We start from the raw sequence: 21,320 nt of genomic DNA, 5'->3' as shown, positions 1-21,320 counted from the left end.
CTTTTGTTACACACAGACCCACATTGATACCCAAATCTTTATTCCAAGCTTGATTTGATTAGTTTCATTATACCTAATGTATGATGCTGTATTGTTAATATACACATACTGTTTTTTTTTTTTTTTTGCAAACATTTGGAAAAATTAGACATATCGAGTTATGGACTGGCAATCCTGTCTAGACCTTTATTCTGAAGTTTGGACCTTTATTTTGAAAGGATTGCTCATTCCAGCGTGTCTTTTCCACGCGTGTTTTCTTGGACGTGTACCGTTATGTGTTTTACCCACTAGTGTACACTAGGTGGCAATAAACAAGAATATGTGCTCTGTAAACTAACAGAAGAAGAAGAATCACCATCAGGACGTTGACCTGTGTTAAAAGTCCTCACTTTAACACTTATAGACTGTTGGTGACATTTAAAGCTGGAATTTAAAGATGTCTGATGCCAAAACAACAGAAACAAAGTCTCAGGTAACATTTTTTATTTTATCTTTAAAACACATGAAGTGTTTAAAGGCTGCAATAATTCTGATTTATTTAGGAATGAAAGTAGATTCAACTTATTTATTAATGCCGAATGAATGAATAAATGGTTAGTGAGAATGTGTGGGAGAGGGAGGGATAAAGAAAGAAAGAAAGAAAGAAAGAAAGAAAGAAAGAGAGAGGGAGTAAGAAAGAGAGAGGGAGTGAGAGAGAGACAGGGAGAGAGAGAGCGAGAGAGAGAGAGAAAGAGAGATACACAGAGAGACAGAGAGAAAGTAATAGATAGACAGAGAGAGAAAGAAAGAAAGACAGACAGACAGAGAAAGAGAGAGAGAGTGAGAGAGAGAGAGAGAGAGAGAGAGAGAGAGAGAGAGAGAAAGAAAGAGAGAGTGGAGGAAATAAATATAAACAAACAAACAAATAAATAAATAAATATGAAGCCTAATAATGACAAACAAATGTCCTTCCTCTGTAAGGGATTAGATATTTTGCTTCTCCGACGAAAATACTAGTGACTCTTAACATCCTAAAGTAGATAATAGTGTCAGTAAGATCACATCCTGACCAGTGCTGCATGTACATTTATTCATGGTACTTGTGTATTTCCAATTTCTGCAGCTTTATAGCTCTACTCCACTATGTCACCTTTTATTCTGCTTCATTTGTCTGACATTAATTACCATTTATTTTATGAAAACTGCTCATCTTTTAAATGTGTATTATTTTAAAGTTTACTTTTGGCCCTTTAGTTCCATTTGGCTGATAAATCTTAGATACTTTCAGGACCTTTAATTGTAGTGGAGTTTTTTTATAGTGTTGTGTTTTTAATTAAGTAAAATATCGGAGTACGTTTTCTACCACCGTCATATTGTGTAAAACGTTTCAGTTGTCAGTTATGTCCATTTTATGTCCATCTCGTTTGTACTACTTATTTTTAGTACAAATTGTCTTTATGGGTTTTTATTTCATGAAATCTGCTTCACAGAGTCAGTATAAAACATTCTGGATTTCCAAACATTATATTTCCATCTGGGGGGCACGGTGGCTTAGTGGTTAGCACGTTCGCCTCACACCTCCAGGGTCGGGGTTCGATTCCCGCCTCCACCTTGTGTGTGTGGAGTTTGCATGTTCTCCCTTGCCTTGGGGGTTTCCTCCGGGTACTCCGGTTTCCTCCCTCAGTCCAAAGACATGCATGGTAGGTTGATTGGCATCTCTGGAAAATTGTCCGTAGTGTGTGATTGCGTGAGTGAATGAGAGTGTGTGTGTGTGTGCCCTGCGATGGGTTGGCACTACGTCCAGGATGTATCCTGCCTTGATGCCCGATGACGCCTGAGATAGGCACAGGCTCCCCGTGACCCGAGGTAGTTCGGATAAAGCGGTAGAAGATGAATGAATGAATATTTCCATCAAATAATGTTAGAGAAAAATGTTTGTATGGCAGTAAAGAAAGTGATATATAATGTAAAAGGTCCCAAAAAACAATGAAGGCTCCTGTTTTGGGGAAAATAAAACAAAGCACAACAGTCAAAGACTCCAGAAGTGCTGTATTCGCTCTTATCAGCTTACTTCTACTACTATAAATAAAAAATGTACAAAAAAATTATACAAAAAAAATTACTTATAATAAATAATAAAATAGATATATTTTATAATAATATAATTTTACAAAAGAATAAAATTTTGTATAATAAAATATTATAGAAAAAAAATATTTAGTTTGTTTACTACTGTTTACCTCCCATCATGGTATTTTTTGTTAAAGTCGAAAGATTTCGTTTCATTATTTTTGAGGTCGTCTTCTTTAGTCATTTACTTGACGTCACTCATGCACACTGCTGTCTTTCCCTGTCAGTGAGCTGTTAATATAGAAATATTAAGCCATTAGAACAAGCGCATTAATATAAAATTGGGATTTTAATTATGGCTTCGTTATAACACCTGTCGGAGTTTCTGTTGTACAAAAATGTACTAATCTGTTAGTCTGTAATAGTCCTTTTTTTGTGAAAGTCAGGGCTTTCTGAGCGAGACAGCTGATGTGTACAGATGTGAAAGATTACAGCGTAGTTGTAACGGTTAAGGGATAGTCAACAGGCGGCCTAATCACCAAGGCCAGGAGCCAGGGCCCAGGGTGGAGGTCCACAACACACACACACACAGACACACACACACACACACACACACACACACACACACACACACACACACACACACACACACAGAGAGAGAGAGCTCCACCCTGATAATATCACCTTGTAACATCCATCACATTCTACTCTTCTTTGTCTGAACAATCACCCAAGTTCACCCAGTATCAGTACATTATATTAGACCATGGCAGAAGGATCATTTAAACCCTTTTTTCAGTACACTGACATTTAATTCCGCCGATAGAATGGAAATTGAATTATAGGATATTTTCAATCAGGATACAAACAAATAAAGGATTTTCTGGCTGCAAAATGAGTCAGGACAATGAAATACACAGAATTTGAGTGGTTAAAGATAACACCGTCAAATGCTTCTGAAAAAAACATTTTGTGCCATTTTAAAGAGCAGACATGAGTTTTATATCATCATTTACTTTGAGGATAGAAACATTTGTGGGGAAATTTTTTTTTTTTGATACTTTATATGAAAATATTGCCCCTAGGAAGCCAGGGAATAACAGAAATACACTTGTGGAAAATTCTTTAAGCACCGAGTGTCTATTTTCATGAGCCGTTAAACACCACTGTAGAATTGCATCTGGATAAGAGGATCCAGTCAGAAAACCCTTCTGTCTGTTGATTTATATTTAAATTAAAATTACATGACGGTGAGATTATGTATATGTATATTTTTGAAGGATGGAGATGGCAAAGCCAGCAGGGTCATCCGTATCGGGACGAGGAAAAGCCAGGTAAGTGAGCTGCATCCATCCTTCCACATGTGGACAGTAATTTAGTCACCTCATGGAGCTCTGTGTAATACATTTTAGCATGAAAGAGCCCAGTACCAGCATCATAAAGAAAGCAAAAAAGCAACTAAATATTTGTTCTAGTCGCCGTGTTGTTTAATATATCAAACTCACCAGCTACTTATTAGGAAATCTTGTACAACTCATTCCTGCAGTTATCCAGTCAGCCAATTATGTTTCACTAGATCAGTGTGTAAAAATCATGCAGATACAAGTCCATAGCTTCACATCAAACATAACTGTTGGTGCCAGGTTGGTTGGAGTATTTTAGAAATTCAAACCAGAAACTAATATCCTGGGATTTTCACACGAGTTTGACAAAATAATAAATCACGACGAGCAGACGCTCTGAATTCTGAGGCTTTAAAAGATGGCCTTGTTGTTGAGAGATGTCAGAGGACTATGAACAGACTGTTTAGAGCTGACCGGACAGCTTGGAGAAAATGAAATAGCAGCATGTTAATAACATGTTGAGCAGAAAAGCATCTCAGAACTAACAGCATGTCAGACAGATTGGCTACAGAAAAGCACATGGGGTTCAACATCTGTAGCGCCAAGAACCGAGGCATCATTGGGCACAAGTCTGCTAAACCTGACCATTTGGTGATCATCTTCTGCTGTCCAGATTTGGTGTTTGCTGTAGACAAAATTGTGCTGCTATCAGATAAGTTGCTGACTGGATAATTGTAGGAATGAGCAGATGATCTTATTAAAGTGGCCGTCAGACGTATACGCTTTTCTGTCCATTTTGTACCTTGAGGAATAAATAGTTTTTTTGTAATGATGCTGTGATGATGCCTAACATGTACACGAACAACGCTCTCTGATCTCACTGTGTTTTGTATGTAAGCTCGCTCGTATTCAGACAGACAGCGTGGCAGAGAAGCTTACAGGCTTGTACCCTGACGTGCACTTCGAAATCGGTAAGAGCTCATCGCAAGCGTGAAACAGTACCGACTTTACCGACCGGATGGGAGAATAATGCAGTCGGCTGTATTTAAATCTTATGCTCTGGATTGGCCGCGTTTTAGTGACATTCTGAACGTCTGTTACAGTGGCCATGTCGACGATAGGTGACAAAATACTTGATACGGCTCTATCTAAGGTAAGTCTGTTCTCTTTCGACGGATTCTTCTAGATTTTTTTCAGGACTGCTTGATATTAAAGAAGCAAGATTTTCAACTACTTCTCCCTGCATGTAATAAAATCAACAACTGGATTTTATGTCTTTCTCTCTGTTTGTCTTTCACTCACTTCCTACTCTCAAAGTGTTCAAAAATGCTCTGAAACCCTGGGGAGGTTTTCAAGCGGAGTCTAAACTGGTGTTCGATTCAGCAGGCAAAACAGTCAAACAGCATCAACCAAATAAATGAGACCTGATAAGTGGAGAAAGCAGCTCAAGTCACAAATATTGTATATGTAATCCTCTAAATGTAGTCGTTCAATCTGACCATGGTTAATTATTCTTTTCCTCAGCATGTAACGTCCATCCAGTGTTGACTCTTCACTTTTAATGTAATCAGATCGATTCGTATCAGACATTCGTATAATCATTGTCATACCACAGCACAGCTGCATTCTGGGATACGATTGGCAAGAAGGTGTCTATTCCAAGTATAAGAGTACAACAGAAATTCACACATTCATATTCACACGCTCATCCTGATGTTATCGTTAACGTTTCCATGGTAACAGCCGAGTAATAAATGGTACGATAACAATGCTGTAATGAAAGAACAAAAAAAAGAAGGTAGAATCATTGAGACATCACTGATATGTCTTGCTGATATTCCAACAAAAATCCAAACGGGCTATTGTGAGGAATAAAACACTTTGTGACATGCTGTTATTGGATAACAATCAACTTCTGGGTTATCTACACTTCACCCCACCCTATTGTAGATTATTTTCATATAACTACAAACCTTTTGATTTATTCCTTACTTCGCCATGTAATAAAGAAATGCTTATGTAATAAAGAAATTTTAAAAGCCAGTAGAAATTCTTCTTCTTATTAAATAGTAATAATACTACTACTACTGCTAATAATAATATAATAATAATAATTATTATAAAAATATAATATATAATATAATAATAAAAATAATAATTTATATAATGTAGAATTTAATGATAATTTCTGCTGGCTTTTAGAAAATTACTTATTAAATGAGCATTATTATTATTAAGTATAATAATAAATAATAATAATTATATATATAGATAGATAGATAGATAGATAGATAGATAGATAATTTGTCTGGATAGACAATAAAACAATTAATTAATTATTAATTACTATAATTAATAAATACTATAAATAATAAACATTCAACAGAAAAGATACTATATGGAGGTGAAGAGTAACAGCCAGCTGAATTGTCACATGATCAGTGTTAGAACGGCAGAACTAACGGTCATTCTATCGGTTACATGTTACATGTAAATACGTTTCATCACTAAGTGTTACATGTTTAACATCTATTTTGTCTTGATTTTCATTATCATATCAGTATATCATCTCATAGCTTCTTTTCTCTGTCACAGATCGGTGAAAAGAGTCTCTTCACCAAGGAGTTAGAGAACGCTTTGGAAAGAAAAGAGTAAGTGCATCTTTGATCTGATGATATTTACATCTGCTGTCTTCTGTACATAACCAGGTGTTTGATGTGTACTGAGACTTTTTTTTATCCTTTTGTCTTCACAGGGTTGACCTGGTTGTCCACTCTTTAAAAGACCTGCCCACGAGTCTTCCTCCTGGTTTTACTATAGGAGCCGTGCTCAAGTATGTGGGTCCTCTGTACTGAAAAAAACACAAGTACTGGCTTTAAAGGCTTTTAGATGTTCCATGGCCTGTGGTTCCTTTCATGAAGCAAAGTTAGTTTGAGCAGAAACAGATGGTCAGACAGCTGGTGGCTTTGTTCATTTATATTATCTATTGTAGGATTAGCCAGCATTTTTATTTATTTATTTATTTATTTTTATGTTTTTTTTAACGTCAAATACTGCTGTGGCATGAAATGAATTCTGAGGAAAAAAAAAAGAAAGAAAATATATTTTACTAAAATGTTTCAGAATGTTGGAAACGTTTTTATTTAGCTGACTTTTTAATCTTGCCTTAACCTTGTTGTATTCAAGGATCGCATTCGTAAGGAGCCACATCGAAATTTAGTTTGTTAATAATTCATGAAGTTGAGAAACCAAAGCTAAATATCGCTTAGTTAAGAAACTGCAAAGCACAAACTTTACTCTGTCTTTCTTTTAGAACATGTTTCTTTTACCTGTTTTTAATTGATTATTTCCATTTATATTTCTGGGATTTCGCAGACAGCTTTATCGAGAGTGACTTACATTTTTATTTCAATTTATACAACTGAGTAACTGAGGTTTAAGGGCCTTGCTCAGGGCCCCAGCATGAACTCATGACCTTCTGATCAGTAGTCCGGCACCTTAACCACTGCGATACCACATCCCTATTTAAGTCTTAAATGTAAAGCATCTGCTATGTACAGTACCTTTTTAATCTGAGTACAATTTGTGTTAGAAAGATTTATTTAATGTATTCTGCATTACTGAGTCGATACTAAAACATTTTGGATTTCCATTTTGCTTTGACGGTGTGAGGAGTTTTCTCAGACTGCCATACATAATTAATATAGAAATGCACATATCAATGATGACAGCCTGTTTTAATATAATGTTACTTTCCTCCGAAGGCGAGAAAACCCGTCTGATGCTGTAGTTTTGCATCCCAAAAATGCTGGAAAATGTCTTGATTCGCTACCAAACAAGAGGTATGACAGGTCTTAGTTACACCAGTTACACCAGTTTCCTGCATTGGTTATTCCTACATCATCTATTCTCTGGGTTTTGATTTGTGGAATTCACGTCGAAGGCTTGAATATTCCTTTTTCTTTTAGTATCATAGGCACGAGTTCCCTTCGCCGGGCCGCGCAGCTAAAGAAGCGGTTTCCTCACCTGGAGTTTAAGGACATTGTATCTTTCTAATGCTTTATGTCCATTCAGCTGAATGCTTGCTTGAGTGTTTATATAAATCAGAACGCTCCTTAGCGAGCCGTCTTAGAGAGGTAATCTCAACACACGCCTGAAGAAGCTAGACGAGAACTGTGACTTCGCTGCTATTATTCTGGCTGCAGCTGGACTGAAGAGGATGGGCTGGGAAAAAAGAATCAGCCAGGTATCTCTGTGTTTCTCGCTTCACAAAGATCAGAGTTTGCTCTTATCTGTGCAGCTTATTTAATGCCATTTATTTAAAGGTGAGGTGAACAATGTTTGAAAGCCAATGTTGACATTTGAAATCACCAAAGCAAACACGCCCCTAACCCAAATGGGCGTCACCCCTGTTTTGATAGCTCCGCCCCACACATACATACGGAACCCAGGCAACTATTATGGTGGAACCTGCTGGGGCAGCTGGCCGAGGGGATATTTTTATCAATAAATGAACTCAATGAGTAATTCTAAGGTAATACAGGTCAAACGTGTTTTTGTAGTACTGTGTGTTGTACTGTGAAAGGTTTAGCTCCGTTTCACGCGGAAGATGACGTTCCACAAATAGAACCCGAGGCAAAGGTAACGGCAGGTATCTGCCATGTCAATCTTTCAATCGCTTTCTGCTAATGTCAGACATGCACACCGAACACTCTCTCCGTCGCATATTGACAAGACACGCCCCTTTCTGCTAATTGGCCACACGTTTGTTTTGTTAGTCGGCCCGAATCATTCTGAGCATTCTGTGTTGGCAGGTTTTCAAACATCGTACACCCCATCTTTAATGAAATGAATCTTGTCGAACTCCTTCTTCCAGTGAGACAACATTTGAAACACGTATACGATTATGTATTTTTGCTCCTGTCTCAAATCGTGTGTTTTGCATCCTTTCTAAACAAATATAAATATCAATTTAAATGGTGAAATTAAATAAATTCCTACTTTCCTTTTTTTAACGTACCTGTACTCTTCTTGAAGTTGGCTGACGATTGCTTTCAGGTTTCATGGTTTTAATATACAAGCTAATGTATAAGATAAACCTAAATCCAGATTTCTGCAAAGCTTTTCTGTAACAAAGGCTGTTGTTTAACAAGCACAATACAAATTAAACAGGATTTAGTGTTCCATCAGTGTTCTTACTTACCTGTGTGTTATCACTGCTGTTGTAGATCCTCGGTCCGGTTGATTGCATGTATGCAGTTGGACAGGTGGGTCTGTTTTTGATGTTAATCATTCAATAAAGTACTGTTTTCTAGATAGAGCATTGACTTAGCTCCGGTGCAGTAACATGTCAGTTCTAGTATATATGTGTGTGTTTCAGGGAGCTCTGGCTGTGGAGGTGAGGACTTGTGATGAAGACATCCTGGAGATGGTGTCAGTGCTGCAAGATCGGGACACGGTGCTGCGCTGTATCTCTGAGAGAGCTTTCCTCAAGCGCCTGGTAAGATTACTGCTGTCCCCTGGTGTCTGTAACCTGTCTGTATTCTCTCAGTCATTATCTCTCTCTCTCTCTCTCACTCACACACACACACACTCTCACACACTCTCTTCTTACTGCTTTGCTCTTTTATGGTTGCCTTGTGTGATGTGTTGTTTCACATTACAGGAAGGAGGATGCAGTGTTCCGGTTGCTGTTCACACAGAAATTAAGGATTCTCAGGTAGAAGAACACACTCGCGCGCACACACACACACACACACACACACACACACACACACACACACACACACACACACAACACCTAAATCTAACTCTAATCTTAACTTTGCTAACAAAACAATTTTCATCTCATGGAGACTAGGCAATTGTCCTTACAAAGTCAAAAATGTATCATTTATCAATGTTTATCCATTAATAGTTATGTTGGCTTTGTAGAAGCCAACATTCTGTTTTCCTATTTCAGCTTAGACAAAAAATTATAAAATTTAATGCGGCCTAGGGCTTTCGAGCCACATGCACCAAATTCGGATATGTTGTAGACTCTGGTCTGAGGTTTGTTGCTATTACTTTTCTAAGCGATCCTAGTAACGGTACTTCCGGTACCAGGTCTCAAAATGGCCTTTTTTCCCATAGACTCCCATTATAAAATTTGGAGGTTTATAACTCGGCAAGCTTTCAAACTATCTACACCAAACTCGGCCAGCTCCTTCAGGGTGATACTCTGAATAAACTTTTAATTTAGTGTACCGACTGGCCTTTCGGTTGTGCCACAGCCCCGCCCCAAAAATATGCAAAATCAAAAAACATTTTACAACATGGACATATCAAATCACTCAGCCCAATGAGAAGAACTTCCTCAGGAGTATACGGATGACGTCACATGCTCGTCTCCACTTGCCTCCAAATGTTTGGCACCCTATCTTTCTGTCCACTTGCCTCCAAAAGTAACACTTTATGTCCACTCGCCTCCAAAAAGCACCGGCCTTTGTGAATACTTGCACCGTCAAAGCCAACATCAAAGTTTGTCGCGACGAACTTTACAAATCTAGTTTCATTTAATATGTAATAATAATAATAATACATTTAAGTGGAACACCACTCACTTACAGTGAAGCCGTTATAAACAGATGTTCCCTCAACCTCCTCAGTGTTCCTTACTATTAACGGTGAAGTTGCCAAGAAACCACAATGTTCTCCCTAGATTCCTGTGTCATAAAACTTTACAAATACTCACTGGAGACTCCTTCCATGCAGATATTTTCTTATCGTATACATATGAAAGCGATCTTATCTTGTGTTTTTGTTCATATTTTTGCAGTTGTATCTGACTGGAGCAGTGTACAGTTTAGATGGCTCGGACAGCCTAAAGGAGACCATGCAGACCAGCATTGAGTCTGAGGATCAGGTAATTATTCCAAATACTACAGTTTTCCTTATTATTATTATTAATATTATTATTATTATTATACAGAGAAGATTGCACTTATGTACGAATAATGATAAACTGCAGAACAGTTAATCTAGTGCTCAGGTATCTGATTGAATTCAATGAAAAGAGTTCATTTGTGTGCGTTGAACATGAGTACAGCTATCGTAGAAAGTAATTACATATATGTCTTCACTGATAGGAGTTTAAAAGAAGAACGTTGTGCTTGCACTTTCATCAATTTAAGTAGTTTTCCACAAAACAAGCACAAAAAACTCCAAATAAAGCTTTACAAAGAATCTCCAATAAAATCATGCAGACTGATTTGCTGTTCTGCTGTTTTTTTAATTTATTAATTTATTATTGTTATTATTATTATCATTATCATTATCGTTATTATTTAAATGTAGCAATTAAGTGTGTATAAATAAAAATACTCTGAAGTAAAAACATGAAATTGTATTATACAGAAAATAGATTCCATTTTTTATCTGATAATATACTTAAAACAGTTCATGCCGAACAGCAATTATGCACAATTTGCATAAAGAACGGGGAGTTTTTCAACTGAACTCGCACATCATTTTTATTTGGCCATCACTGCCTGGTTTAGGAGCAGGAGAAGGTTGATGAGAGAATGCAGCGTGTGGGAGTCACAGCAATGAAGGTGTCAGGAGCGGCTCAGGACGCAGCTGAGAAGCTCGGCATGGACCTCGCCAATCTGCTGCTGAGTAAAGGAGCCAAAGAGATTCTGACTGTAGCCAGACAGCTTAATGAGGCGCGGTAGATGTGTTGGCTGTTTTCATTCCATCGTGCGTCAGTCAAGTGTGAATGGCGTGTCAAACACAAACAGTCTTTATTATATCTATACATTGGCATGCTGTTAGAGGAAAATAATCAACAATGGGGTGGTGTGAAGCAGGGTTACTGCTACCTAGCTGAAGCTGATTATTTATTTATCGGCAGCATTTCCGAAAGGTTTTTATTCCTCTTGTACAACAGCAATTTGACAACACTGATAAATTTTATATTTATTAAAGAACGACACTTCATGCTTTTTGTCCGTTAATAGTTACATGTAATATATAATAATAATAAATTTAAGTGGAACGCCACTTTCTTACAGTAAAGCCGTCTGTTACAGATGTTCCCTCACCCTCCACTGTGTTCCACTCTTTTAAAGGTAATAAAACCATGTCTGAAGTTGCCAAGAAACCACAATATCCTCCCTTGTTTCCTGTGTTCTAAAAAACTTTCATTTACAGCTTTACACTTAAGTTTTACAGCTTTGTTACTGTTACAAATACTCGCTTACTCTGGAAACCCGTGAATTCCAAATGAACATCATAAAGAAACTCATCATATCAACAACTACACCTGACAGTTTTTAAATTAAAGTCCCGGTCTGATTTGTTGCTATAGAAACGATAACTTGTTTGAATGAGAGCATTCGTATAAACCATGTGATTTAGATCACTGGACTACTGTCAGAGCTGCGTAATCCACAATATGAGATTTATACAAAAATATTAAAAACATAAACATGGAATCGTTCATTGAGAAAAATTCACAGACCTTCAAGTAAAGCTGCTTTGTTTAAGTGATAATCATTTTGATGTCTCAGTGTACTTGATAACAAAGACGGATGGATGACTTTCATTTTACTTTCCCTCTTCCGGACAGTCAAACACTTTATTTTCTATTTATATTCATTTTTCTTCATCCGATTTTGATTGTACATGAGCTTATTATTCGATAGACCTGTTGCTTAATATTATTAGAAGTTGAAATTTGGTTTCTAAAACAATTCCTGTTCTGTTTTTCAAATATTTTATGGAAGCAGCTGTGAAAATGAAACTTGAATTACTAGGGAACCTCGTGTTTTTTTAGTATTTTTATTTTTCCCCAGTATTTTTGCCTTCACATATGAAACTCTCGGGAGATGTTACTTCCTGTTAGTGAATGTATTATTACTGCTTAATGCTTGTGTGATCATGTCTTCTCATACTTACAGCCAAATATAAAAATACAACTATTTGATAAATATAATCAACTTGCTGTTGTTTTATTATTGTATCGTTTTAATTGATTTATTTTTGTTCATTGTCAATTTATTCTTTAATCTTCATTTGGCTTGTTGTGTTTATTGCTACATTCCAGAGAACTATTTTACTAAAGTTTAATAAAACTTTCCCGATATTTGATAAAGTGTGATAAGGAAATTCATGATACAGTTGAGTGTCACATTTATACCTTGTCTCTGGAACATTGTATCATGTAAATCTTACAGTATGATTGTAGAGTATAATAAATGATTATTACTATCATTACCTGATCTCGTATCCACTACAGTAATGCTTAATGTGAAGCTCATTACATACAACATACAACAGTTGTTCTCAAAGGTTTGCATACCTTGGAAGAATTTGCAAGACGTGTACCATTTTTTTTAAAGAAAATATGAGTGGAAAGGCAAAACAAATTTATTTCATTTCTTGTAGGACTCAAGTTAATATGTAAGGCATTACAGAATGGCACATTCATCAAAAAATAAATTAGAAAATAAGGAAATAATCCTTGTTCAAAAGTTTGCACACCTTTTAGTTCTTCATATTGTGTATTGCCTTTAGCATCAATGATGGCATGCAGTCTTTTGTAATAATTGTGCATGAGGCATGTGTACTTATATTACTATGGGATGTTATACTTCTTTTAATATAGAGACTATACAAAAATAATTTTGTTTTCCGCATTCATTTAAATCTAGTGTCCTGTTTTAAACACATTATAAAACACAAAGATTGCTGGGATGATTTGTGTTACATTTTTTTCTGCCTACTTTTCCTACGCCGTGTTACACGGTCCGTGTAGTGCCTGAAACTTGACAAATACTTTTTTTTTTTCAGCTTATTTTTATTCACTGATCTCACTAAATTAATCAGGAGGTGATTTGGACAAAATAAGGAGGAAACATTGAACTAGTGACCTAATGTGTTGTCAGCAAATAATGTAACATTGCATATGTAACATTGCATATCAGAAACCAGCTTACATATGTGTATATCAACACATTTATGTTTGTTTATATGTTTTATTAGTGTTTTATAGGCCACATTTCTTTTGCTCCTAGACAGCAGGTTGATTTCTTCTATACAAACTTGACAATAAAGCATTATAATTACCATAAATTTACATTTTACTGAATTTAAATGCTTTGAAGAAACAGCATATATCTTATATATACAGTATATATCTTGTCCCATAAACGCTATGACTATTATGCGTTATAAAATACATTTTGTGCTTGTTGACTTCCAAACATTTGGTTTTCCATCTCAAATTCTTGAAATATCTCGGCTATGAACATGATAGGCTTAAATCCCGCCCGATCCGACATGGCCGAGTATTCGATTGGTTCCTGGCATGTGAGTGATTGCGCAAGCAGATCTCTGATTGGCTATCATACGGATCTGGGTCGATCCAACGTTCGATTTCTAGAAAAAAAAAAAAAAAAAAAAAAAAAAAACCTACACGTTCGGAGGGATTTCCTGTGGTGTTGCTGAGCTGCACAAAAATTGCGAAGGCTTCATCTAAGGGCGTCTCGGTGTGTTTGTTTTTTACTGATTTAATGTCTTAGTAAAGAGACGTTTACTGTGCGTGATCTAGACTACATCCAGAAGTAGCTAGTTAGCCAGTAATAATGACGTCTGAAGCCACTGTGGCCGATACTCGCCGGTTAAACTCCAAACCGCAGGACCTGACGGACGCTTACGGACCTCCAAGTAATTTTCTGGAAATTGACGTCTACGATCCTCAAACTATCGGAGTTGGACGGAATCGGTTCACCACTTACGAAGTCCGGATGCGGGTACGTTCTGTATCTGAAGCCTGATTGTGTTCCTGGTTAACGGCAGCCAGTTAGTTAGTATAGCTCGCGGTCTGGAATTCGGTTCGGCCTAAATTGCTATAGCTAGCTATGTAGCTACAGGGTTAACTGTTGCCTTAGACGACGCGAAATATTTATAACGCTATCGAAATTCAAACCGTTGTCGTTTAATTCGGTTTCAGGTGTATATTTCGGTGTAACGTGGTCTAGGTTTTTTTTTTTTTTTTGCTTTATTTCTTCCTTTAGCTTAGCACCTAGCTATGCGCTGTTGCGTCCTGACAGACTTATCGTTAGCTTTAGCGCCATAACCCGATTCTGATTAATTAAGCTGGAAGGCTCGTGACCGCAAAACAGCGACGACCATGAAGCTAGAAAAAAACCCCACAACATAAAATGCGTAAAAGCTTACAATTATTAGTACACAGTTCGGTTCGGTTCTACATAGTCTATTCACGTTTATATAAAGGCGTTAACATACATACGGAACAACAGTGTACGTGTTTTATACTAAAAAATATAGAAAAAGCTTAGTTAAGTACTTTAAAAAAAACCAAAAACATACAAATAATAACATGGAATACGCGATTAGGAGCAGCTTTATATACTTATTTGTGGTTATGAAAACGTTATCTAACATTGAGCAGTAATGAAATGTTTTAATGACTGTTTTATCTTGATAGAAATAGTCTGGATTGATTTTCTTTACTCCTTTAGGCGAAGTTTGTGTTCATGTCGTTAATGAAACTGATCATCCTGCTGAAGTCTTTCATTTTCTCACCAAAGCTTAAACGTGTCATTGTGAAATGCACTGGATCAGATGCACAACGCTTTACCCACAATATACAGATTGTTCATATATTTATTTATATTTACAGTATTTGGCAGACACCCTTATCTGTCTTAAATCTCTATCATTGAGTCTATTCAGTCTGGTTTACTAAGTTAGAGTCTTAACTGATTTATAATTTACAAGCTGTGTGGTCAAGGACACACGTGACCTTTTTAAACATTTCACCTATTTTGGTGACTATATTCATCTTTGAATTAATTTGTAATGTCACTCCACAGTGATGGTTAAAAGCATTAATCATTTGTTTTTCCATAAGTCGACTTATATAATTTGTGGGTTTTTTTTTACATCATATGAAGTATTTTACTACCAAAAAAAAAAGCTTTAGTTTTGCTGTCTGTAACACACCCCTCCCATTTTCCCATCGTCCAGCTTGCCAGCAACTAAACATGGACTTACAGTACTCTATAAACAGAACCCAACCGTGTACGGACTAATCTTATTTTCTAGCAGCAAGTCAGTTGTAATTCGTCTGTTTTTATACTGTTTGAAATGTTCACCAAAAAGTCACGTGGACTGTAAGAAAGGATTAACAAAGCCAACAGATCATTTTGAGATACATAGTCAATCATGAGAGAGAAAAAAAACAGGCTTTGAAGAAAGTGATAACTTACAAATATTGTGTGTTTTCTGTAAACAGACCAACCTCCCCATTTTCAAGTTGAAAGATTCTTGTGTACGAAGAAGGTACAGCGACTTTGAGTGGCTGAAAAATGAGCTGGAACGAGACAGTAAGGTAAGTTCATAAAGATACAAAAATGCAAGTAATGGCACAAAAATTGTTAAAAAACTATCTTCACAAAATTTTGCTATGCCGCTTTCATTAATTTGGAAGTACTAAAGCAGATGCAGCTAATAGGCATGGAATTTAAGTCACTTAAATACAATGTGGTGTATATGTCGAAGAATGAAAACCGTAATCATTAAACCTGGATTTTACTCCTCTATTGGTGAGGCACTTGGTTAAAATAAGGTTTCGCACCACAAATGCATATCTACAGGGATTGATCTTGAAGCCTTAGATTAAGGTAGTTGTAGGACATCAAGACATTGTCTGCTCCTAGCAGTTTGAAAAGGAAGAGCTCACACTGGAAATGAGCTTGAAGATTGTATGGGATCAGGGTGTCGATGTGGTGTTGTCGGGGCTGCTCCCTGTTTGGGGTCGCCACAGACGATCATCTGGTCCCCGCATCTTTGATTTGGCACGTTTTACACTTAATGGGGTCCACTGTGTTTTGAATAAATGAAAAACTGTAGCAGCAAACAATTAGTTGTCACACTCCGTCACCTATAGTTGCTGATGTGTTGTTTGGTTTTGGTTCACCACCTGCTTCCTTTTTCCCCCACCTGTGGTTTGATTTGAGTTGAAACACACGTGTCACTCTTTTGTAGATTGTTGTGCCTCCTCTGCCCGGGAAAGCACTGAAGAGACAGCTCCCTTTCCGGGGAGACGAGGGAATATTTGAGGAGTCGTTCATCGAAGAGAGGAGAGTCGGACTTGAACAGTTCATCAACAGGTTAGTTTTCGAGACGATACACAACCATCATCTTGAAAAGATTCATAATAAACTGTTGAATATAACAAACAAGATTTAAGTTTGAAAAATAGTTATCTCAATATTGTGGATTGTATTTTGTGGAGAATATTGTAGTCTCTGTGTGTTCTTAATGCTAATTAAAAAAATGTTAGGCATACTTCAATGAGCATTTCTCAATGTTCAGCAAAAATATATATATATCCCTTACTATAATTTAATTATAGCTTTTCAGTCTATTCAGTACTATGTGCTGATACTAGAAGAGCTTTCTCAATGTTTACACCCAAGTCATGAACTTTCCATGGTGTGTTCTGTTTTCATCTCTATTTCAAGCAGCACATTGCTCAATGAAAGCTTAAAAAATATTGTAAAAGTGAGTTTTGTGTACACTTCAATGTGCCTCAATGCATGCAGAATCTGTACATATATTTCATCTGCTTTAATCAGTAGATTAAAATGAGATTTATTGTAATTTTATTAAGTGCCTTAAAGTAGCTTATAAAACATTTAGCATTGTTCATTTTCTCGGTGAAGCTCAGCACGATCAGATGGAGTGTTTTGTATTAGTCTGTGAGATTTCATCGTAAGTCTTGTCTTTTTAATGTGACTTCATCCAAGTAATAAGTTAAAAAACTGGGTTTAATAGATAAAATATCTATTCAATATCAAATTACGAAAAAGGGTGCCATTTGACCAAAATGTTTTTTTTTTTTTTTTTTTTTTTTTTTTTTTTTTTTGTCCTTTTCAGAATTGCTGGTCATCCCTTGGCTCAGAATGAGCGCTGTCTTCACATGTTCCTGCAGGAGGAGAGCATCGATCGCAACTACGTCCCTGGAAAAGTACGGCAGTAGGGCTTTACAAAAGCGGGACTCGGGGCGGGTTCTTCTTTCTCCTGTTCTCAACTTCTATTCCCTCTCATCTGCAAAACAGTGCAGAGTAACGTTGGTTTTTGCACCAAGTAAAGTTAGATGCATCGTAAAACAATGCAGGACTTGATTCTATTGGCCAGATTATGTTTTGTACATGTCTGAGAGTTGCTCTTTACACACACAGTGTATTTGTTTTACATCTATAAAATGTACTTCTTAGAGTGTGTGTGTGTGAGAGAGAGAGAGAGAGAGAGAGAGAGAGAGAGAGAGACACATGATCATACCTGAACGCTGTAGCACTAAAGATGGTTGGCTCATGTCTTTGTCCTCTCAGGCAGATGTTCTGGTCAGTACTAGGAGAATGGAGAGTGCGTTCCAGTAGAATTTCAGAAGTGCTACTATAGAGGACACTTAGAAATTGAAATCTGTTCCGTTTTGTATATGTGACACGTGGTACTCGCATCTAAAATATTAGAATTACAAGTATTGCAGTTATTGATCAAACGCGTAATTCTGCACTGAAAAGGTAAAAGTGTTGTGTATGCGTCTTGGTCAGAGAGCATTATGGGATTTTTTTTTTTTCTCCCAACAAATGTACCCATTGTGATGTGGTATCAGCTGTTAAATTATGTAAAGGTCACGCTATTGTTACGAGTCAAACATCGCTTCATAGAGGACAAATGTATTTGCCAACTTTGTAAAAGTTGTCCCGCCAAAGTCGAGTCATTTTCCTCAGAATGACTATATTTATGTTCTCTTCCTGTGTTAATCAACCTGTGCCTGTGACGTTTGTCTGTAAATAAAGTATAACAAAATAGTGAGTTCTGTTGAGCGGAGATTTACTGAAAGCATAAATTGTTTACTGAGTCATTTCCTCTTACCTTGTTTATTCTCTCTTCTATTTTAGGTATGAATGAAGTAAGTTTTTGGGGTTTTTCTTCACTTTGATAATCATACTGTTGTAAAATTATTGTTGGGGAGACCCAGTGTCTGCATGGATCTAAATTCTGTTCTAATCCTATTGTAAAGAAACACATACTCATCACCCATACTGACAGCAGGCGCTGTAATTTCTGTCCTCCATTTTGCTTTGCTAATTATTTCTGCTTGTCACTCATATCGGTCAATGGTGGCTAGTAAAACGACTAGGGTTTTGGGTTTGTTTTTCTGCTTATTAATGTGCAAGTTGTGTTGCATGTCTTGATTGCATGTCTGTCACATCAGGTAAGTTTTTATTTACTTTCAATGAACTAATGGGTTATGCTTGGCTTTAATATTTTAACTTGTAACTCATTTACAGCACCAAAATCGCCAGCTCTGCATTAACTTGCTTATTTTAATTGCTTGAAATGCACAATTCAAACTAATACCATGTGATATGTGGGATGTTTTGATGAGTGTCTTATTTCACAAAGTAAGTAAACCTTTGCATAGTCAGTGTCAGTCTGACATTAGGTTTGTCTATTAAGCAGTATTTCTTTATTTATTTGTTGCTGTTACTGTCATGAGAACATGTCCTCCTGCCGGTGTCATGTCATTATGGTTTTTCCTCCTACTTCTATTCTCAGATGCTACAGTAAGACTAAGGCGCCTCCTCCGCTCAGAAGACTGCCTCATCTCTGTGCTCATACTTGCCTAGCACGCTTACTCAGGTGCTCTTAAAGACAACACTGAATCCAGTTAAAAAAAAAAACAGTCTTAATTGTTTTGCTGTCCAGGCTTTAATTACTTTAAAAAATTCTTAGTGTTAAATCATTTAGAGGCCCAGCTATAATGACTTGAATAGAGTATCTGCACGAGTATCTCTCAATGCATGAATGATTTGTTTCTTGAAGTGCCAGATGTCATGTTAATTCACATTTAGGAAAATTCTGTAACAAGTAGCCGAGTCCCTGGAGTCTCTGTCTTCGCCTGAGTCATGAACATAAGCATCCAGTAAGCCTCATTTGCCGCATAATTCAGAATGATGCATAAAATGTGTTCAAAATGTAGCAAGGCAGACGTGAGGAGCGAAATTGGGACCACGCACCGTTCTTGTTCAACATTCCATGGTTCATTTATGTACCTTCTGATCAATTACATATGTTTTTATATCAAAAATTAGTGTTACAGCTTTGTTTTCTTGGCTTCTCTGTGTTGGTCTTGGATTACTGCACTTCAGACTGTACACCTTCAATCACAATGAAAATCACTGCAGTCCCTCTGACATGCTTATCAAGATTATTTTTTTTTTATATATCTTTATAATGTTGCTGATTTCAACCTATATACATTTAGTTTGTAAAAGTGTAGTATTTCTTCATTTTTCATGAATTGTCCTGTCATTACTGCCCCTCGAATTAAAAACCCTCTGCCTGCTTTACTCCAACTAGATAAAGTTGCATTTCATTGTTGTGTTACTCACTTTATAATACCATGTAATTTTCTTTGGAGTACTGTTTTTAAAACTGTTGCCCTGGCAGCGCAGTGTGTTTTCTGCCCCAGTTCCCTGTTTTGACTGCTTCAGTAATAACTTTATTGAGCTAAACCGGGCACTCTACGTCTCTAAGGATAGGCAAATTAATAGACTATCAACTTTATAGCAGTACAAAAAAAACTTTTCCGATGTGACTGATATGTACATTATATAGACTAGCAGCTGTGTGTTAGCTAACAGCAAATCCAAATTAAAGTAAAATTAAACCCGGACAGGATTATTCCTCTACAAATGATCTAGGCTTAATGAAAAAATTAAAGTAGCTTGTGTTGAGTTATAAGTAAGCAACAAACATAAAGTGTCATGTTAGAAAAATAATCAATGACAGGCAGTTTTGATTGATGGCCTGATAAGAAGCAGAGATTTTGTTACTAACCTGAAGTTAGTTGATAATGCTGATAATGGAATTTTGTTATTTATTAATCATTCATAGTTCTATATATTGTTGTGGAACATCTGCAAGTTATATTAACAGATGTTCACTGACTCCGCTTGTCATGTTATAGAGAAACTGGTGGCAGAAATGGTATTGATTGTTACAAAGTGCTGGTATTATAGACTCCTTCCATAAATGTAATCACCATAACAATGGGGATAAAACTCTAGGTTGGTGAGAACCTGTGGAAATGTACCTGACATGGATTGTTTTACTGTGACGTCATGTCCCAAAAGGTTTTATTCCCCTTGTATCAAAGCAATTTTTTTTTGTTATTAATGAACACATGATGCTTTTTAATGTATGGTGACATGTACTTTTGTGAAGCATCCACAAGACGAGTTAGTTCCTGTTATCATTTATGTTATAGCAGCTATTAGACCCAGTCCTTTACAGCACTCTTTCTGAGCTGTCCGTGTTACTGAGAAAATAAAGTCTATAATCATCTGTCCTGAAGACTTCTCTGTGCCGGAAAACTCACTGGCCTTAAAAAGCACTGGAGTCTGGAGACTCCTTCCCTAAATTCTCAAAAGACTCCCCTTATAGAAAGAAAGAGATTATTATTATACTCTGATTATTATTAACCTTAGCTCATCGAGATTGTCCACCATGGACGTTCCTGTGAATTAGCTGTTCCTATGGAAAATAATTCAATATACTTATTGTTTAATACAAACCTGTGATGTGAATTACACTTAGAACTGTTTTCAGAGCTTCTGGTGTTGAAAATCTGAACCATCAGATTCAAGAATTCAAAAGCACTGCATTGTTAGATATAGAATGGGATTAGATACAGTCGGCTATTTTAATTGTTACTAATAATAAATAACTGCCCCTTTCAACTTAATTCTATTTTTATATAAAGTATATATGTAGTATATGGTTAAATATTTTCCTAATAACGGTATAGTGTAAGTATCAAATAAAATGTTAACTCAATTTTAATGA

At 36.5% G+C, this 21,320-nt stretch overlaps 2 protein-coding genes across 4 annotated transcripts; both read left to right on the top strand.

Moving 5' to 3' along the window:
• The first annotated feature begins 309 nt into the window (after positions 1–309).
• On the top strand, positions 310–12,570 carry LOC132860244 (porphobilinogen deaminase-like). Its single transcript, XM_060891373.1, has 14 exons — positions 310–472; positions 3,330–3,383; positions 4,291–4,363; positions 4,496–4,545; positions 5,988–6,043; positions 6,148–6,225; positions 7,157–7,234; positions 7,361–7,436; positions 7,525–7,638; positions 8,621–8,659; positions 8,773–8,892; positions 9,058–9,111; positions 10,210–10,296; positions 10,931–12,570. Exons 1-14 carry the CDS (start codon positions 437–439, stop codon positions 11,102–11,104), a joined length of 1,089 nt encoding a protein of 362 aa, XP_060747356.1. The 5' UTR covers positions 310–436; the 3' UTR covers positions 11,105–12,570.
• Positions 12,571–13,823: 1,253 nt separating this feature from the next.
• Positions 13,824–19,837, top strand: snx12 (sorting nexin 12). 3 transcript variants are annotated; one of them, XM_060890631.1, is made up of 5 exons: positions 13,824–14,185; positions 15,694–15,789; positions 16,446–16,570; positions 17,340–17,438; positions 19,042–19,837. In XM_060890631.1, exons 1-5 carry the CDS (start codon positions 14,018–14,020, stop codon positions 19,097–19,099), a joined length of 546 nt encoding a protein of 181 aa, XP_060746614.1. In that variant the 5' UTR covers positions 13,824–14,017; the 3' UTR covers positions 19,100–19,837. The 3 variants fall into 3 exon arrangements, with proteins under 3 accessions (XP_060746614.1, XP_060746613.1, XP_060746612.1); XM_060890630.1 differs by lacking the exon at positions 19,042–19,837 and adding an exon at positions 18,368–18,384 and having other exon boundaries at positions 17,340–17,430; XM_060890629.1 differs by lacking the exon at positions 19,042–19,837 and having other exon boundaries at positions 17,340–18,281.
• Positions 19,838–21,320: the final 1,483 nt, after the last annotated feature.

The sequence above is a fragment of the Tachysurus vachellii genome, chromosome 17 (assembly GCF_030014155.1).
Source record: "Tachysurus vachellii isolate PV-2020 chromosome 17, HZAU_Pvac_v1, whole genome shotgun sequence".
Lineage (NCBI taxonomy): Eukaryota > Metazoa > Chordata > Actinopteri > Siluriformes > Bagridae > Tachysurus > Tachysurus vachellii.
Note: the sequence above shows the minus strand (reverse complement) of the source record. Positions and strands in the feature narration are given on the sequence as shown.

Bases quoted from the DNA above. Each gene is read 5' to 3' on its own strand.
- LOC132860244 (XM_060891373.1), top strand. From the start codon at position 437: ATGTCTGATGCCAAAACAACAGAAACAAAGTCTCAG. The intron at 4,364-4,495 runs GTAAGAGCTCAT...CGTCTGTTACAG, and splicing joins TGACGTGCACTTCGAAATCG to TGGCCATGTCGACGATAGGT. The intron at 8,893-9,057 runs GTAAGATTACTG...TTCACATTACAG, and splicing joins GAGCTTTCCTCAAGCGCCTG to GAAGGAGGATGCAGTGTTCC.
- snx12 (XM_060890631.1), top strand. From the start codon at position 14,018: ATGACGTCTGAAGCCACTGTGGCCGATACTCGCCGGTTAAACTCCAAA. The intron at 15,790-16,445 runs GTAAGTTCATAA...ACTCTTTTGTAG, and splicing joins AGCTGGAACGAGACAGTAAG to ATTGTTGTGCCTCCTCTGCC. The intron at 17,439-19,041 runs GTAGGGCTTTAC...TGCTACAGTAAG, and splicing joins GTCCCTGGAAAAGTACGGCA to ACTAAGGCGCCTCCTCCGCT.